We start from the raw sequence: 18,749 nt of genomic DNA on the forward strand, positions 1-18,749 counted from the left end.
AAGACCAAACTGTGCATTTTTGCCATATATTACTGTTTTACTTCTGTAAAGGAAAGAACGCACGTCAAGCTTGTGAAAAGTTGCATAAAGTTTACGGTGACAATGCTGTCAAGAACGTCAGTGCCAACGATGATTCACGAAATTCCGTGCTGGTGATTTTGGTCTTAAAGATGCTCCTCGGTCAGGGAGGCTTATCGAGGTTGATGATGACAAAATAAAGGCATTGATTGAGTCAAACCCACATTACACGACACGAGAGATTGCAAAAATATTGAACATCCATCATTCAAACGTTCACGACCATCTGAAGAAACTGGGATACGCAAGCTCGATATTTGGGTTCCTCATGAACTCAAAGAAGTTAATTTGACGGCGTGTACAAACATCTGCGATATGCTCATTAAATGTGAGGAAAACGATCCTTTTTTGAAGCGACTAATAACTGGTGATGAGAAATGGATTGTTTATCACATTGCCCATTACAACAATGTGGTGCACAAATGATCTTGGTCCCGACGTGATGATTTGCCTCGAAAGCAAACATTCATCAGAGGAAGGTTATGCTTTCAGTGTGGTGGGATTTTAAAGGTGTCGTGTTTTTTGAGCTTCTACCAAGAAACCAAACAATCAATTCGAATGTGTACTGTCGGCAATTGGACAGTTTGAACGAATCCATCCGTCCAGAGCTCGTTAATCGTAAAAGAGTTGTGTTCCATCACGACAACGCAAGACCACACACAAGTTTGATCATCCGTCAAAAATTATTGGAGCTTGGATGGGATATGTTGCCATATTCACCATACTTGTTTGACCTTGCGCCGTCAGACTTGTTTCTCTCTTCAAAACTCCTTGCGTGGTATAACGTTCAATTCAGATGAGGTTGTAAATCAGCATTTTGTTCAATTTTTCGCCGATAAAGACAGATCCTTCTATAACGAGGAATTATGAAGCACACTGAAAAATGGCAAAAGATTATCGAACTGTTACGTCCCGTAGGGCCTCATGTACCTTACATTGCGTAAAAACCAATTACTTATCCGACCGGGTTACAAAAATCAAGTACGCGGAAAAACAAGTAGATCTCGAGCCTTATGAAAGAATCTTGAATCACACCACCCACAATTACGTATGTCCATATATGGCCTGATCGAATATTTCCCGAATTTCTATTTTTTCCCACCAATCCGAGCCTCATCTTTGTTACCAAACAAGACATCTCCAACGAATCCGGTAACCGCCATTCCCAAAGTTTCCCATTTTCCGAAATTATAAAAATCCGATCCGTATGACTTCTGACGTCTTTTTTCGCTTACTGTCATTACGACGTCCACGTCTGTGCTCTTTCACTTACTGTCATTACGACGTCCACGTCTGAGCTTTTTTCTTCACTTACTGTCATAACGACGTCCACGAGTATCACGTCTGTGTTCATTCACTTACTGTCATTACGACGTCTACGAGGATCTCTCAAGGATCAGAATCGAAGGAGGCAATTAACTCAGGAGATCCAGGACCATTCATTTCTCTCTTTGCATACATTAACAGTGAGTTATTGTTTTATTATCCGGTCTTCCGCGTCTCGATTTCAAATAAGCCCGGACAGCCATATCTTTACTTTGTCGAAAGCTCAATCGCAATAATTTCGGCGAATATTAATTAACGGCAGAATTTCTAAAAATCGGTTGTCCCTTGCTCGTTGTAGTGGGACGCCGGTCTTGCCAACAAAGGAATGATCTCCGCGACGCTCTCGAAACGCTGGAGCTTCTATCTTCCTCCTCTCGCCTTTTCGCGCCAAGTATTCGAGCGGATAACCCGCAGAGTGTTATCCCAATATTTAGAACTAGAAAATCTACCCCCTCCCCTCTCCACTTACAGCCATTCCCTCTAGATTTGCATCCTCGTCCACCATCTCCACCTCCTCCTCCATCTTTCCCTATAAGTTATTCTCCACTCCCCTCACCTCCCGACGATCCTGAGAATTAATGCGCATCCTCAACCCATACGCTGACACATACCCACACCCACACACACACACACACACATACACATACACACACCACGATTGTAATTATAAATAAATCGAATTTTGTTCCTTTGTTAAGAAATATTAATTTCTTTGTTTACCCGCCCTTACCTGCTATCGCTCAAGGTCGAGTCTCGAGTAAAGAGATTCAGTTCTCTGACTTGAAATCGGACCGCTCGCCGTACGTCGTAGGGCTAGTAAAGTGACCCTTCTGGTCGTTGACTAGCTCTTCGACCTTTAAATATAGGTGAGGCTTTCTCTATGTTGCGTTCTCTATGTTTTCCTACAGGACATAACAGAACAAAAGGTCAATATATCATTGATTGATCTTTGTTCTTTATATAAATAAATCAGCTTTGAGAAACATAGAAAAAATATGTCATGACTTGTCCGATAACCCAATATAATACTAGCATATATGAAGTGACCAAACATACTCCGTGTGAATTAGTTTTTGGTAGACATGTTTGAATACCCTCGATTGAACCCTTATTCGAAGACGACAAGATAAAAACATATGACGACTACCTGATAGTTATTCACCCGAATACATAAAATGCCAACTCAAGCTAACAGTAATCTTATCGACGTCAAGAATAAATCTAAAGCTCATTACGACAAAAGGATTAATCCTCAAACATTTAAACCAGGGGACTATGTATTTTCATTGGAGGGACTAAAATCTGGAAAATTTTGCAATCAATATATTTGACCTCACGAAGTCATAGAGATATTAAATAAAAACAACGTCAAAATCAAATTGAAAAAGAACAGTCGCGTTGTGCAACCTAATAGGCTTCAGATCTCGCATATTATTCCACAGAGTGACGCAAAAAGAAATTAAACCTCAGACACATCTGCTGTTCCGACAGAATACTCAAATTAACTGTAACCTGTTAGCTGACCTGTAACCTGACAGGAGCTGTTTAGGACTCATTCACACAACTCTTGTTCGGCGAAAAAAAGATCACAAAAATCGAAAATTTTACAAAACCATGAATAATTGACAAAAAATCTGGCTAACCTTTGATGATCATCGAACCTCCTTCCAACAGTAGAACGGATTGTCGAACGGTGTCACCTGTTTCTCCGTCAAAAGAAAAATCTTAAAGGCACCTTTAGCCTTAATCCATGAGCTACAATAACGAATTCTCTGTATAGACAATGGAAATACCGCATATCAACGCCGGAAAATTTATCTGACACGGAGATATTAAATAAAAATAACATCAAAATCAAGTTGAAAAAAACAGTCACGTTTTTCATCCTAGTAGGCTCCGAATACCACACATTATTCTATAACAGGGAACTACAACTAAAAACTAATTAATAGGATTCACAACTTTCAGGTGCTTCACAACGAATTAAAACTCATCCTTATTTTAAATCTGCTGCAATATCTTCCCACGACTGAAATAATAATTGAATAGGATTGTGGTTCTGCCGTATCAAATTTCACCACAGTTTCTCTATTAACTATCAAAGAATGCGATATACCATCACTGCAGGTTAATTCCACCCGACTCAAACTGCAATTATTGCAAACTAACGATTTTCATTCTGTCATAGTACGCCAATGCAAGGAAGAAGTAGACCGGCTAGTGAAAAGATGCGGAATGTTCTCCCACACAACAGATGTAGCCAACCGCAAATTCTCGTATATTTACCAAGTAAATACATCAAATTTGTTTACGAATGCACATGCATGGAACCTTTTCAATAAGACATACCATCGTATCTGGACTAAAAATTAACCAATCTTTGAGTAGATCTGTGACATTAGCAAGCAAAATCGATAACAACGGAAACTATGATGGGAGTGCTTTCTCGAATAATTAAGAAAGCTGGACCGATGTTGTCGTGTTAGGAAGTGTAAAGATTATCTTACAAGAGTACAGAGCAACTCTAAAACTCAATACAAATCAAGTAATACTCCGCTCAGGAATTCATTACGCACTGAAAACGGAAGAATGCACAGATATAGAAGGAGGCAATACTTATTGAGATAGTATACCAAATAATTCTTGTAGAGAAACCAGTTTCGAAGTCTTATTAAACAGATGCGCTACTAAGATACAAATAATGATCCAATGGTACAAACAGTTTATTCAATTTCTACTTAATAAACAAGCTTTGCTTTGGCAAATAGGGGCTAGGTAAAAACTTGCAGTTACCCCTTGGTAAAGACGGAACATCCAAAATTGTTCATCTTTGAAACATTCACCGATCTAAACATTCTCAAGAAAATTCACAATCCAGCATATACAGATGTTTTTACATATATAAATTCAAAAGTTGTTTACATTGAGAAACATTTTCGCAATTGAATCAACTTTGTAAAAAATATCCTGTATCAGCAATGTTACTTTGAACAAAAAATGCTCCAAAACGTTCTGGCAAATAGCCACACAATCACCGGATATATTCGCCTATCATTTCATGAAATCACTTGGATATACATCCGTTTTATCCGGAGAAGTGATGCACATCATTAAATGCATACCAGTCGAAGTGCAAGTCGCACCGACCATCAAATGTTATAATTAACTTCCGGTCTTAAGGGCCAACAAAACATTGTTTAGCACCTCAGATCCACCTGTTACTCTGACAAGACACACAGGTCAATTGAAACCTGTTAGCATCGGTAATATACCGATTAGATGAGTCTTGGTATAGGATATTACCAAACTCTGTCGAAGTAATCCCATCGACGACCTTGAAACTAATGACAAAATCCGTATGGAAATACATCAGTCCTGTTGGCCATCACTGAACGAGAGAGCTCTCTTCTTCGCGAGTCTTTGGCCGGAGCAATTAGACTCCTCTAAACGAAGTCCGATAGCGAAGGTACGGATATCGCCGCGATGGGCACTCCTGGTGCAAATCAACCTCCACGTAGTCAGCGGACGTCAGGCGGTTTACGCCGAACCGCCGCGAATCCGCGAGCCGTACGATTCGCGGTCGCGAGTGAGTACTACAGCGGGAGCACGAGAGTTATGCCAATGAGAGCGACCGCCGGAAGGAGGAGAGGACCGCGGCAGGTCAGGAGAGCGACGGCGCGAAGACGAGACCCGCGGCCTGACAGACCTTCTCCGAGGCAATCAAGGACCGAGATCGTACGAAACTCTTTGTTCTTAGCGCGTAAGCCGGTGCACCGCGGCGAGACGGGGAGAGGATAATCGCGTAACGTGAATAACAACAGACGCGTTGTTCGAGTTTAGCTTAGCGTACCTAGCGTTAATCGTGTAAATAGTTCGTGTCACGCATATTTTGTCGTGCGTATATACGCGTTGCTCGTTGCGTTGATCTTGCGTGTAACGTATTTGTGATAAAATTCGACTAAATCATTGTACATATCAGGAACGTGCTGTCTTACAATCGCCTACCTCCGAAATCCTACCCTCCGAGATCCTGGCCTCCGCGGTCGAACGCTCTTGACGAGCTAGTACCGTACCGGGCGGTTCATCGCCGATTGTACGGCGGTCTCTGAGAGTCCGACTTCCCGGTGGTGCGGCCGTTTCCGCACCTGGCGCCCAATCGTAATTGCTAAAGAACTAGTTAGCCATGGAATAACCGCCCGGGCGTAATTTGGACGTGAGCGTCGAGTCGCGAGAGAAAGCTCGCGGCTGACCTGGGACGCGATACGCGAACCATATCGCACTATGAATCACCGAATGACATCTTCTATCATGCAACTTAATCGAACATTCTCGAATTTTCCATTTTTCCTCCAATCCGAGCTATCATCCTCATTTCCAGCATGTCATTTTCAATGAATACGGTAACCACCATCCCCGAAACTTTTCTATTTTCCAAAGCCGCTTCCTATAAAAATTCCGACCCGTATCTCTTGTCATCACTCTTATTTTCATCACTTCTTTATACCGAGGCCGTTGCGCTGCTTCAGTATTCATTTTTTATATAAAGTCATTTTGTCGATACGATCGGGAAATCACCGCTTTCCGCGACACGAGTTGAAACAAATGTTTGGTGAACATCATTCGGGTAGTAACAGAATTCCCAACCCAAAGCTCCTCAGCCACCTGAGAGAACAAGAACCACGAAAACCTTTGCAAGAACATAAGCGTAGGGGCTTGATTCTCGTAATCATCTTACATCCGCTACATATTCCAAAAGTAAATCGTTCATTCTAAATTTATTGAGAGTACAAATAAATCTCTGCCGTTTGACAAAAGATGGCCCCACCAGTAAGTTATGGTTGAAATTATCAGATGTAAAACGTCATATCGTAAGGTTGGACATCTTGCAACACCATAATCTTGAAATATTAGCGATTTTGTATCAGCATCACATAATTTTTTTCGTGCGAAAATGTCGAGTTTTGAGCCGAATAAGCGTCATTTGCGGGAACTTTTGATTTACTTCTTTAATTTGAAGAAATCTGCAGCTGAGGCGCATCGATTGCTTATAGAAGCATATGGTGAGGCTGCTTTAAGTGAGAGACGTTGTCGTGAGTAGTTTCAAAAGTTTAAGAACGGTGAGTTTGACGTCGAAGACAAAGAACGTAGCGGAAGGCCGAAAGTGTACGAATACGCGGAATTGGAAGCATTATTGGAGAAAGATTAGTGCCAAACGCAAGAAGAACTTGCATTCACATTAGGAGTGACTCAACAAGCAATTTCACATCGTTTAAAATCGTTGGGAATGATTCAAAAGCAAGGAAATTGGGTTCCATATGAACTGAAGCCGAGAAACGTTGAACACCGATTTTGCACATGTGAAATGCTACTTGCCAGGCATAAACGAAAGGGTTTTTTGCATCGTATAGTCACTGGTGATGAAAAATAGATTCACTACAATAACCCAAAAAAGAGGAAATCATGGGGACCACGTGGCCATGCATCAACATCGACAGCCAAGCTGAATATTCATGGAAAAAAACTCATGTTGTGTATTTGGTGGGATCAGCTTGGTGTCGTGTATTATGAATTGCTCAAACCGAACGAAACCATTACTGGGGCTCTCTACCGAACACAATTGATGAGATTGAGCCAAGCACTCAAGGAAAAATGCGCCCACTACTACTCCAGACACGACAAAATTATTCTCCTGCATGATAATGCTCGTCCACATGTTGCGGCGCCGGTCAAACCCTACTTGGAAACACTCAATTGGGAAGTTTTACCCCACCCGCCGTATTCACCAGACATTGCTCCCTCTGACTATGACTTGTTTCGATCGATGACGCACGGCCTGTCTGAGCAGCACTTCACATCATATGAAGATACCAAAAATTGGGCCAATTCGTGGATAGCCTCAAAAGATGAAACGTTCTTCCGACGCGGTATCCGTATGCTGCCAGAAAGATGGGAAAAAGTAGTGGCTAGCGATGGACAATACTTTGAATATAACATAAGGTACCGTTCTTTCACAATAAATGTCCAAGTTTTTATAAAAAAACAGCGGAGACTTATTTGTTCTCCCAATACTACCAGCTGCGTTTTTTAATTATTTCAATAATTCCGGTGAGTCCAAAATTTGGTTTTGTCCTTCGAGACCCACACTCTTAATTTATTATTTTAGTGAGTCACCAAGTGCAGTTCCATTACGTCGACCTAGACACCGTCCTCTCACATCTCAACTCGCTATTTTGCACACAAGTTCATCCTCAGCGCGATTTCTTTCGCGAGCTCATACGAGGCTCCTTGGAGCACTAACTTAATACGGACCACTTGCCGCTCTTCCCTCCTCACCTGCTGCCTCCAATAACTAAGTCCATCTCTCCCCCACTTTCTCCTCCTCCATAAGAATTGCCAATTTCACCTTTCTACTAACCTATGCATATACACATTCACCCACACTACACACCCATAACTTCATAAATTATAGTCTATATTCTTATTATCATTTGTAAGCTTCGGATTGTAACAACTCGCGTTAAATATACTGTGTTTTGAAAATCAAGCGACCTAACTTAATTTTCATTTCTTCCAATCCGTTTCCCTCCAGTTATTCGTTTTGGGTCCTATCTATGGTAAAGAGACTCGCGTCCCTGACCTGAAAAAGTACCATTCGCCGTACGTCGTCGCGCATATAAAACGAACCTTCTGGTCACTGATTCGTTCCTCGACCTGCGTGTACGGCCGAGACTTATTGTAAGCGAATTTTACGTTCTCCTGCAGGACATAACATGTGCTTCTATAATATTTACACCAGTGGGAAACTGTACTCGACAATTGTCGGACCTTACGTCGTTGTCTGATATAAGCGCATAAAGCGCAGGATAATAAATCATAGCGAGATGTGATTTGTATTATAATCTGTTAATGGAATTCCTATCCTCAACCGGAAAATAAAGATTCACGGGTCTTGTTCATGTTTGTTTTGTTTTGAAAATATTCAACATAACATAAAAGGTCTTAAAAGATAGCAACCTTTGACTTTGGGAGACTGACAGCTACCAACAGTACCATTTTTGGGTACAATAACAATATTTCTCTCTGTAGTCATCGTGCGCTCGGTATCGTGCCAGAGATATCGTTTCCGAACGGCATCTCTGAGTGTTATCTAGGAAAAGGGAGCGTAGAGCGTCGAGTAGCTTAGTGGTTTAGAGCAGTTGCCCGGCAAGTGAAAAATCCGGGTTTGAGTCCCGGTCTTGCAAATCGTGCTTCGGATATTTTTCTCTCTCTGGAATGAAAAGATACGCAGATCTTGAACGCATGGCGTCCCGCCACCACCTAGTACGTCTTCCTCTTTCCATTTTTATAAGAAAGAGACACAGGAGAGTAAATTCAGTAGTCAATTTAAATTGTAGGCTCATGCAATTAATATCGCCATCTATAAGCTTATTTCACTAATAAAAATCGACAATAAGTTTAAACACGGCTGTATTAAATAAATTTTAATTTGCAGTTCAAGCTCCGAGTAGAGTGCTCATTTACACTTACCGACAAAAATTTCTAGTATTGCAAATATTTATAATTTTGGTTTAGGGTATTGAAAATATTATTTTTATACAAACTTTAATAAAATTTTAATTAGATTTTAATGAAACTCATTCAAACTTTAATAAAAAGGTATAAAATTGAATTTTTAAACTTTTAATAATGTACCTTTTCCCTTTATATTAAAATGTAATTACCTTACCATCCTAAGCTAACGTTTTAATAATATTAACGTGCTGTGTTTACCGATAGAGAAAATTATTCTAATATTATATTCTCGTGTAAACAAATTTAAACTGAAATTATTAAAATATTATAAGAATATTTTATTAATAACACAGCTCCACAAAAAAAAATCGCCGGCACCCGAGACGAGAATAGGTGTCCTATATGTTTTTGGGGTCGCTGATCACGAATCTGCACTCAGAATTGCCGTATCGCATCAAAATTTTGAATAAATCGCAAAAAATCGTTCATAGGTTCATCGGTTTGGGGTTTATGGATTTGAGGTTTGGGGTTTATGGGTTTGGAGTTTATGGATTTGGGGTTTCTCTCCTGACTGCCTGCCCACCTGGTCACCTGCCAGCCTGTCTGTCTGCCTTCCCACCCACCGCCTGCTCGCCTGACTGTCTGTGTGCCTGCTTGCCCAAGGGGACTCACGCTAATCTAGCACCCCGAATCGTGAGAGGCGAGGGGACTCACGCTAATCTACGCCAAGTTGTACAAGTATGTATTTGTGAAATGGATCTAGCGTTACCCATCTTAAACCACGTGGAGGTACCATTTCTTTTAAGACTTACCCGAAATGTTCGGGGGCGCCTACGCCAGGTTATATAAGTATATATTTTTATTATTCTTTTTTGTAAAATCGAGTTATCTTCTTTTCAAATGATCTTCTAACGCCTTTTCTTTTATGTTCATTTATAGTATCACGATCCAAGCTCCAGCAGTAATCTGACATCATACGTTCGTTCCATACTCCCTGGTAACGCTGCTCCATGGTTTTCATATCTTGGTGGAACCTCTCACCCTGTTCTTCGCTTACATCTCCAAGATTCTTGGGAAAAAAATCGAGATGCGAATGTAGGAAATGTAATTTCAAATTCATTAAAGCTCCAATCTTTTCATAGTTCTTTACTAAATCTCCTACAATTTCTTTAAAGTTTGGATCTTTTACATTTCCTAGAAACTTTGTAACTACTGCTCTAAAGCTTTCCCATGCAACATTTTCTTCAGCAGACATGTGTTTTTGAAACTGTTGGTCTTTTAGTAAGGATCTAATCTGTGGCCCATCAAAGACACCTTCTTTTATTTTTGATTCAGAAAGTTTTGGAAATTTCACAGCAAGATATGTAAATGCATTACTTTCACGGCTTTTGAGCGCTTTAACAAATTGTTTTATCAGTCCTAATTTGATGTGTAATGGGGGTAGTAAGATCTTCGACGGTTCAACTAAAGTATCGTGTATTATATTTTTTGAACCAGGTACCAATGCTAATCGAGATGGCCAAACTGCTTGCCTATAATGTTTGTCGCGAGCTCTGCTATCCCATTCACACAAAAAACAGGAAAATTTAGTAAAACCACTCTGTTGACCTAAAAGTATTGTTATGATTTTTAAATCACCACATAATTGCCATTTGTGTTTTTCATACTCTAATTTTTGTAAAATAAACTTTAAAATTTCATACTCTTCCTTCAAAACAACCGAATGTGCTATAGGGATAGGAGCATAAAGATTACCGTTATGTAAGAGTACTGCTTTAAAACTTTTACAAGAAGAATCAAGAAACAGTCTCCAGTCAGCTGCTACGTAACGAATGCTACTGTTAAAAGCATTTATCAATCCTTCAACGTTATTGCAGTAAACCAGAGCATTTGCAGTAGAAAAGAATTTTCTAAAATGTTTATCTCTATTACGATAAAATGATATCTTGGTTTTTGGAGCCAAAACATGTTTTTCTTTCAACCTAGAAGCTAGAATTTCAGAGTTTTCCTTAGACAATCCTAAGTCTCGCACTAAATCGCTTAGCTCATGTTGAGTAAAACAGGAATTTGTTGTTGTATTTTCATCAGAATGGTTAGGTTCATCAGAATCATTACCTTCATCAGAATCATTACGTTCATCCTGTTCACATGTTTGATCAACTGAATCGTTAAGGTCTACATTATCTGATGAACCTTTATTAACAGAAACGTTCAATGTAACTGCAGGTGTTACTGATGATACATTAGGATATTGTATATAGTTTTTTTGAATGTTAGTGTACCTGTTTGTTTCTGTTAAACAGAAATAGCAATCTGCATCGTGATTTTCAGGTTCGTGCCAAATCGTGGGAGTAGAAAAACGTTGTCGTTTACCTTTGTGAAGAGAAGCAGCGCATGAAGAGCATACCCTATTTGGCGTCCAAGCATTGTTTGTATCTTCAGCAAATATGCCATAGCAAAAATGGTACTTTCTTTTCAAAGTGTCTGTTAAAGCTTTACCATTTTTGAAAATATAAATTCCACAAACAAAACAAAAAGAATTGGGACTTATTTTACAACTAGACATTTTTTAATATCTACTTTTAATTAAATTTTTTTCATAAAAATAAAACACACAGAAACTAATTTTGTATTTTTTTGTATTTGTTAGTTTTGTATTTGTTGTATATCTAATGAAAATGAGAAAATAGATAAACTAGATAAAAATAGATATATATCAAACCCATAAGCACAACTCCACAATCCAAAATTTATGCACTTCAAACTTATAAACCTCAAACTCATAAACCCTAAGCCTGTAAATCCTGAACTGATAAAACCCAAACCTATAGAACTTAAACTCATAAACCTCAAACCTATAGAACTTAAATCTGTAAATCTTAAACCCATAAACCCTAAACCGATTGAACCCAAATAAACCGGGTAATGGTGCCAAGAGTAGCAGTTAATGGAATCTACTCACTGCTATATTGAAGAAGAAGAAAAAGATTAATCCCAAACCTGTAGACCTAAAACACATTAATCTCAATTCTCGCCATAGGGTTATGTAAAAAAACTATTACTTTTATTTTACAATTTCAACCTTATTTATCTCTAAACCTATCCATGAAAAACCTTACTTCACAAATTATAAACTTCAAATAACAGAAGTAAAAAAAAATTTATGCAAAAAAACCAATCACATGAAGCAAACTAACTTTGAAGATTTAAACATAAAAATGCATTCTTTAGTAAATGTAAATTTATATGGTTTTTCATGGATAGGTTTAGAGATAAATAAGGTTGAAATTGTAAAATAAAAGTAATAGTTTTTTTACATAACCCTATGGCGAGAATTGAGATTAATGTGTTTTAGGTCTACAGGTTTGGGATTAATCTTTTTCTTCTTCTTCAATATAGCAGTGAGTAGATTCCATTAACTGCTACTCTTGGCACCATTACCCGGTTTATTTGGGTTCAATCGGTTTAGGGTTTATGGGTTTAAGATTTACAGATTTAAGTTCTATAGGTTTGAGGTTTATGAGTTTAAGTTCTATAGGTTTGGGTTTTATCAGTTCAGGATTTACAGGCTTAGGGTTTATGAGTTTGAGGTTTATAAGTTTGAAGTGCATAAATTTTGGATTGTGGAGTTGTGCTTATGGGTTTGATATATATCTATTTTTATCTAGTTTATCTATTTTCTCATTTTCATTAGATATACAACAAATACAAAACTAACAAATACAAAAAAATACAAAATTAGTTTCTGTGTGTTTTATTTTTATGAAAAAAATTTAATTAAAAGTAGATATTAAAAAATGTCTAGTTGTAAAATAAGTCCCAATTCTTTTTGTTTTGTTTGTGGAATTTATATTTTCAAAAATGGTAAAGCTTTAACAGACACTTTGAAAAGAAAGTACCATTTTTGCTATGGCATATTTGCTGAAGATACAAACAATGCTTGGACGCCAAATAGGGTATGCTCTTCATGCGCTGCTTCTCTTCACAAAGGTAAACGACAACGTTTTTCTACTCCCACGATTTGGCACGAACCTGAAAATCACGATGCAGATTGCTATTTCTGTTTAACAGAAACAAACAGGTACACTAACATTCAAAAAAACTATATACAATATCCTAATGTATCATCAGTAACACCTGCAGTTACATTGAACGTTTCTGTTAATAAAGGTTCATCAGATAATGTAGACCTTAACGATTCAGTTGATCAAACATGTGAACAGGATGAACGTAATGATTCTGATGAAGGTAATGATTCTGATGAACCTAACCATTCTGATGAAAATACAACAACAAATTCCTGTTTTACTCAACATGAGCTAAGCGATTTAGTGCGAGACTTAGGATTGTCTAAGGAAAACTCTGAAATTCTAGCTTCTAGGTTGAAAGAAAAACATGTTTTGGCTCCAAAAACCAAGATATCATTTTATCGTAATAGAGATAAACATTTTAGAAAATTCTTTTCTACTGCAAATGCTCTGGTTTACTGCAATAACGTTGAAGGATTGATAAATGCTTTTAACAGTAGCATTCGTTACGTAGCAGCTGACTGGAGACTGTTTCTTGATTCTTCTTGTAAAAGTTTTAAAGCAGTACTCTTACATAACGGTAATCTTTATGCTCCTATCCCTATAGCACATTCGGTTGTTTTGAAGGAAGAGTATGAAATTTTAAAGTTTATTTTACAAAAATTAGAGTATGAAAAACACAAATGGCAATTATGTGGTGATTTAAAAATCATAACAATACTTTTAGGTCAACAGAGTGGTTTTACTAAATTTTCCTGTTTTTTGTGTGAATGGGATAGCAGAGCTCGCGACAAACATTATAGGCAAGCAGTTTGGCCATCTCGATTAGCATTGGTACCTGGTTCAAAAAATATAATACACGATACTTTAGTTGAACCGTCGAAGATCTTACTACCCCCATTACACATCAAATTAGGACTGATAAAACAATTTGTTAAAGCGCTCAAAAGCCGTGAAAGTAATGCATTTACATATCTTGCTGTGAAATTTCCAAAACTTTCTGAATCAAAAATAAAAGAAGGTGTCTTTGATGGGCCACAGATTAGATCCTTACTAAAAGACCAACAGTTTCAAAAACACATGTCTGCTGAAGAAAATGTTGCATGGGAAAGCTTTAGAGCAGTAGTTACAAAGTTTCTAGGAAATGTAAAAGATCCAAACTTTAAAGAAATTGTAGGAGATTTAGTAAAGAACTATGAAAAGATTGGAGCTTTAATGAATTTGAAATTACATTTCCTACATTCGCATCTCGATTTTTTTCCCAAGAATCTTGGAGATGTAAGCGAAGAACAGGGTGAGAGGTTCCACCAAGATATGAAAACCATGGAGCAGCGTTACCAGGGAGTATGGAACGAACGTATGATGTCAGATTACTGCTGGAGCTTGGATCGTGATACTATAAATGAACATAAAAGAAAAGGCGTTAGAAGATCATTTGAAAAGAAGATAACTCGATTTTACAAAAAAGAATAATAAAAATATATACTTATATAACCTGGCGTAGGCGCCCCCGAACATTTCGGGTAAGTCTTAAAAGAAATGGTACCTCCACGTGGTTTAAGATGGGTAACGCTAGATCCATTTCACAAATACATACTTGTACAACTTGGCGTAGATTAGCGTGAGTCCCCTCGCCTCTCACGATTCGGGGTGCTAGATTAGCGTGAGTCCCCTTGGGCAAGCAGGCACACAGACAGTCAGGCGAGCAGGCGGTGGGTGGGAAGGCAGACAGACAGGCTGGCAGGTGACCAGGTGGGCAGGCAGTCAGGAGAGAAACCCCAAATCCATAAACTCCAAACCCATAAACCCCAAACCTCAAATCCATAAACCCCAAACCGATGAACCTATGAACGATTTTTTGCGATTTATTCAAAATTTTGATGCGATACGGCAATTCTGAGTGCAGATTCGTGATCAGCGACCCCAAAAACATATAGGACACCTATTCTCGTCTCGGGTGCCGGCGATTTTTTTTTGTGGAGCTGTGTAATCACATTGATGTTATGTGGGAAGCATATAATAATTTTAATAAATTTATCTATTATGGATACATGAAAAAGCGTAGTACCATGTAATAATTTAAAAGTAATATAATAATATGATTAAAAGTCAATCAATCTGAAACGGAAAATTACGCGTCACCGTTAGAGATGTAGAGATTTTAATAGATAAAGGAACACTTCTTACCTGGCTAACAATCGGTTCTCTTGTCATTCGTGGCTCTGTGAGATGAGGTTTACCGAAGTCATCTTTGCCCCATCCCACTACGTATCCAAATTTATTAACCACATTCTGAAGATTAGATGAACCGGTCCATAAACAGATGGGTCTGATTTTAGGACTGTACTCGACAAAGTCCTTTAGAACCAGGATTGCCAAGTCAGAATCGCCAGTATCCTGATGCGTGTAGTCAGGATGAAACATATAACTTATGATTTCCTGATTTATAGATCCCGTTTCTCGCCAGTTGCGCAGTCGGTAGCGACCTAAGGATGCTAACATTGCGCTAGGAGGTATGTTCACGTTGGTATAGATATCCACCTTTAAACAATGTGCCGCTACAAAAAAAAAAATAAATATATATATATATATATATATATATATATATATATATATATATATACAGTGTGTCTTATAAGTTCAGCAACGGCAAAAAAAACTCGGCGGGGGAGCATTTTAGAGAAAAATGTTTCAAATAAAAGTTGTAAGGCTTAAGAAGTCGCATTTAATGACAGTAGTTATTTGATCTAAGATGACGTCGCCAAGGTCAGGACAAGGTCAACTTCGCTTTTTTTAAACAAAAATACATTTACATACTTTTTATTACGGCATTTTATTCTACGTGAAAAAGCAAACAACTTTTGCTTGAAAAAATTTTTTATACGACCTCTATTTTCTAAGATATTTACGTAAATATCTACAAAATTATTGGTTTCAATAATTTTTTATTTGAATTCTATCAACTTTACCGAAAAATATCAAGAGATAAAAATTATTTATTTTGTTCTCATAGAGCTCTGAGAATTTTTCAGAATTTTATATTAATTTTTTAGTATTGCATTTTCTTGCATTTTCTTGAAGTACTAAAAAGTTAATACAAAATTCTGAAAAAATTCCCAGAGCTCTTTGAAAACAAAATAAGCAATTTTTATCTCTTAATATTTTTCGGTAAAATTGATAGAATTCAAGTAAAAAATTATTGAAACAAATAATTTTGTAGATATTTACGTAAATATCTTTGTTCCGTACGGGAGCTGTCGTCCGCACGGATAGCGGGCGGCGGGCGGCCGTGCGCCAGGCGCGTTCTGCGCGCGGGCGACTACCGCTCGCCGCGGCTTTACGCCGCCGCGCCGAGCCGGGGCCGTCGCTCGCAGTTAAATTTCGGTGCGGCGCCTATATAAGACGCCGCGGGCGCCGACTCTAGGAGTTCGGACTGCGTTAGCGCATCTGTTCACTGCCTCGCTGAGGTATTCTTTTGTATTCTAGTTAACTTCATATCGCCTTCTTGAGTGCGTAAGCACGTTGGGCTCTTGCCTCGCTCGAGGTATACGTGGGCATATCTGCACTGAACATCACTACCTTCAGAGTGTCACAGGCACGCTGGCATTCGGGTTCAGGTTTCGCAGCCCTTTAGAGTGCGCTTGCACGTTGAGCTATCGCTTCTAGAGTGTCCGAGGACACGTTGGCGTTTGGGTTACGAAGTGTATGGTAACTCCACGGATCTCCACCTTCTCAATACGATCGAGGATTGAGAGAAGGCTTCGCGCGATCACTTCGGATTGCCTTGACGCTTCCACCGCGGTGGACGTCTCTCTTCGCGACTTCTCCCGTATAGCATATACTGGGTATTAACGCCGCCGCTGAGCGGCGAAGAGCTTATTGCGGTCGAGCTCCCGACTCCGCGCGAGTCGTCGTTGTACTCAGGAACTCTGCTGCCAGGGACGCAGCATATACACGCGAGCAACGCTCGCCTTTACATCCGCTTAGGACTTAGCCGCTGCCAGGGACGCAGCATATACACGCGAGCCACGCTCGCCTTTACGTCCGCTTAGGACTTAGCCGCTGCCAGAGACGTAGCCTATGCATGCGAGCCACGCTCGCCTTGATGTCCATTTCGGACTTAGCCGCTGCCAGAGACGCAGCATATACAAGCGAATCACGTTCGCTTCTTCACCGTTACTGAAGCCATACTCGCCGCATACGCGACTACACGCGCGAGTTACCCTAGCGCCTAAGTCTACGTTGCCCGCGCGACGTTACGATTCTCATTATTCCTCCGACAAGGTGGACTTCTCCTAGCGTGGAGGCGCTGGGAAGCGGTGCATCACCGCAGGGCCGCCGTTTCGATTGACCTGGCTCGCTTTATTCAAGTCGGCGACCCACCAAAACACATAGCCGAAAACTCCCGTCTCAGAAGAACTTCGCGAATCACTTGCACCCCACGTCATCTCACGGGGCCGCTGGATAGCGGACTGCTCGCGACGAAGCCCGCGGTCTCCACGCGGCGAGCGGACACCTATCCGCATCTCGCACAACGAACCGGCCGCTCTCCACTCTCGGGCCGTTCGAAACAATCTTAGAAAATAAAGATCGTATAAAAAATTTTTTCAAGCAAAAGTTGTTTACTTTTTCACGTGAAATAAAATGCCGTAATAAAAAATATGTATTTCTATTTAAAAAAGCAAAGTTGACCTTGTCCTGACCTTGGCGACGTCGTCTTAGGTCAAATAACTACTGTCATTAAATGCGACTTTTTAAGCCTTACAATCTTTATTGGAAATATTTTTCTCTAAAATACTCCCCCGCCGAGTTATCTTGCCGTTCCGGTACTTTTTGGACACTCTGTGTGTATATACATACATATATATATATATATATATATATATATATATATATATATATATACAGGATGATTATAAATTATAAATTGAGCTAATCAATTGCGAATTTTTGTCCCGTTCTTTTGTTTATTGTTTTTTGAAGATTAAAATATATATGTGTAATTGAAATAAATTTAATTTTTCCACTTATATGTTGTGACGTGGCAGCCGTGGAGGCGCCCGTCTCAAGAAAGCCGTACCGAGATGGGGTGAGAGTTTTCACGTGTCGCGTCGCAAACTGTTTTCGCGTATATTCTCGAATACCGCGTTCCGGCGTGTGTTTGTTTGTGAACGTCCTTAGGACAAATATCGAAAGCGAATTTTGCGAGCTGAGCAGATGCGAAGGTCAACGCGCCCCTGACTTTGTGCCCCTCGGCTTCCCTTGCCGGCCACCAGGACTGGAGAAACGGAGAACATTGAGGAACGAGAAAGCAGCGACCGACAACTCCACACCGCTCAGGATCAGATGAATCGCTCTCTCACTATTTCGTATTAAATTATGCCGAATTATTGCTCGCTCAGTAATCGTGAATCTAATACTGCTTAGAATATTCCGGAGCGAGAGCACAGTATCGCACTTAGACAGTATTCTGTCAGCTGTGTTTACTTTTAGCGAACGCGGCCGTCGTGAGAAGCCCAGCAGAAAAAAACGGGAGCGCCGAGAAAGGCAGCGAGAGGATCCACGAGACAGGAACCGTCTCGAGACAATAATAGCGAAAAGTACCGATTCTCGACTGCCGAATATCGCAGGACGAGAGAAGAAGAGACGCAGGAGGACTCGCTAGACTGTGCGATCCTCCAAGAGCCGAAAGCCAGTCAGCCTTACCGCGACCGACGCCGCGAGCAAATTGCACACCGTTTCAAGCGTTAGATACCGCACGTGCTGAACGAGAGAGAGAGAGGGGGGAGAGAGAGAGAGGGAGAG

The 18,749-nt window shown here is 39.7% G+C and overlaps 3 protein-coding genes across 3 annotated transcripts in view; all 3 read right to left on the reverse strand.

The window, feature by feature from the left end:
* LOC116849892 (serine protease gd-like) overlaps positions 1–18,749 on the reverse strand; it is a 183,610-nt gene that overhangs the window by 52,229 nt on the left and 112,632 nt on the right. Inside the window, exon 4 of the mRNA XM_032827519.1 lies at positions 15,132–15,502. Coding sequence (XP_032683410.1) covers positions 15,132–15,502 — 371 coding nt within the window. The remainder of the gene's footprint in view (positions 1–15,131; positions 15,503–18,749) is intronic.
* On the reverse strand, positions 9,512–12,017 carry LOC116849884. The gene has a single exon (XM_032827512.1). The coding sequence runs from the start codon at positions 11,480–11,482 to the stop codon at positions 9,779–9,781; it is 1,704 nt and encodes a 567-aa protein (XP_032683403.1). The 5' UTR covers positions 11,483–12,017; the 3' UTR covers positions 9,512–9,778.
* On the reverse strand, positions 12,722–14,905 carry LOC116849885. Its single transcript, XM_032827513.1, has 2 exons — positions 14,542–14,905; positions 12,722–14,340 (listed from the first exon to the last, which is right to left on the reverse strand). Exons 1-2 carry the CDS (start codon positions 14,875–14,877, stop codon positions 14,107–14,109), a joined length of 570 nt encoding a protein of 189 aa, XP_032683404.1. The 5' UTR covers positions 14,878–14,905; the 3' UTR covers positions 12,722–14,106.

Source organism: Odontomachus brunneus, unplaced genomic scaffold (assembly GCF_010583005.1).
Source record: "Odontomachus brunneus isolate Ranch 3 - 2012 unplaced genomic scaffold, Obru_v1 Obru_scaffold_127, whole genome shotgun sequence".
Taxonomy (NCBI): domain Eukaryota; kingdom Metazoa; phylum Arthropoda; class Insecta; order Hymenoptera; family Formicidae; genus Odontomachus; species Odontomachus brunneus.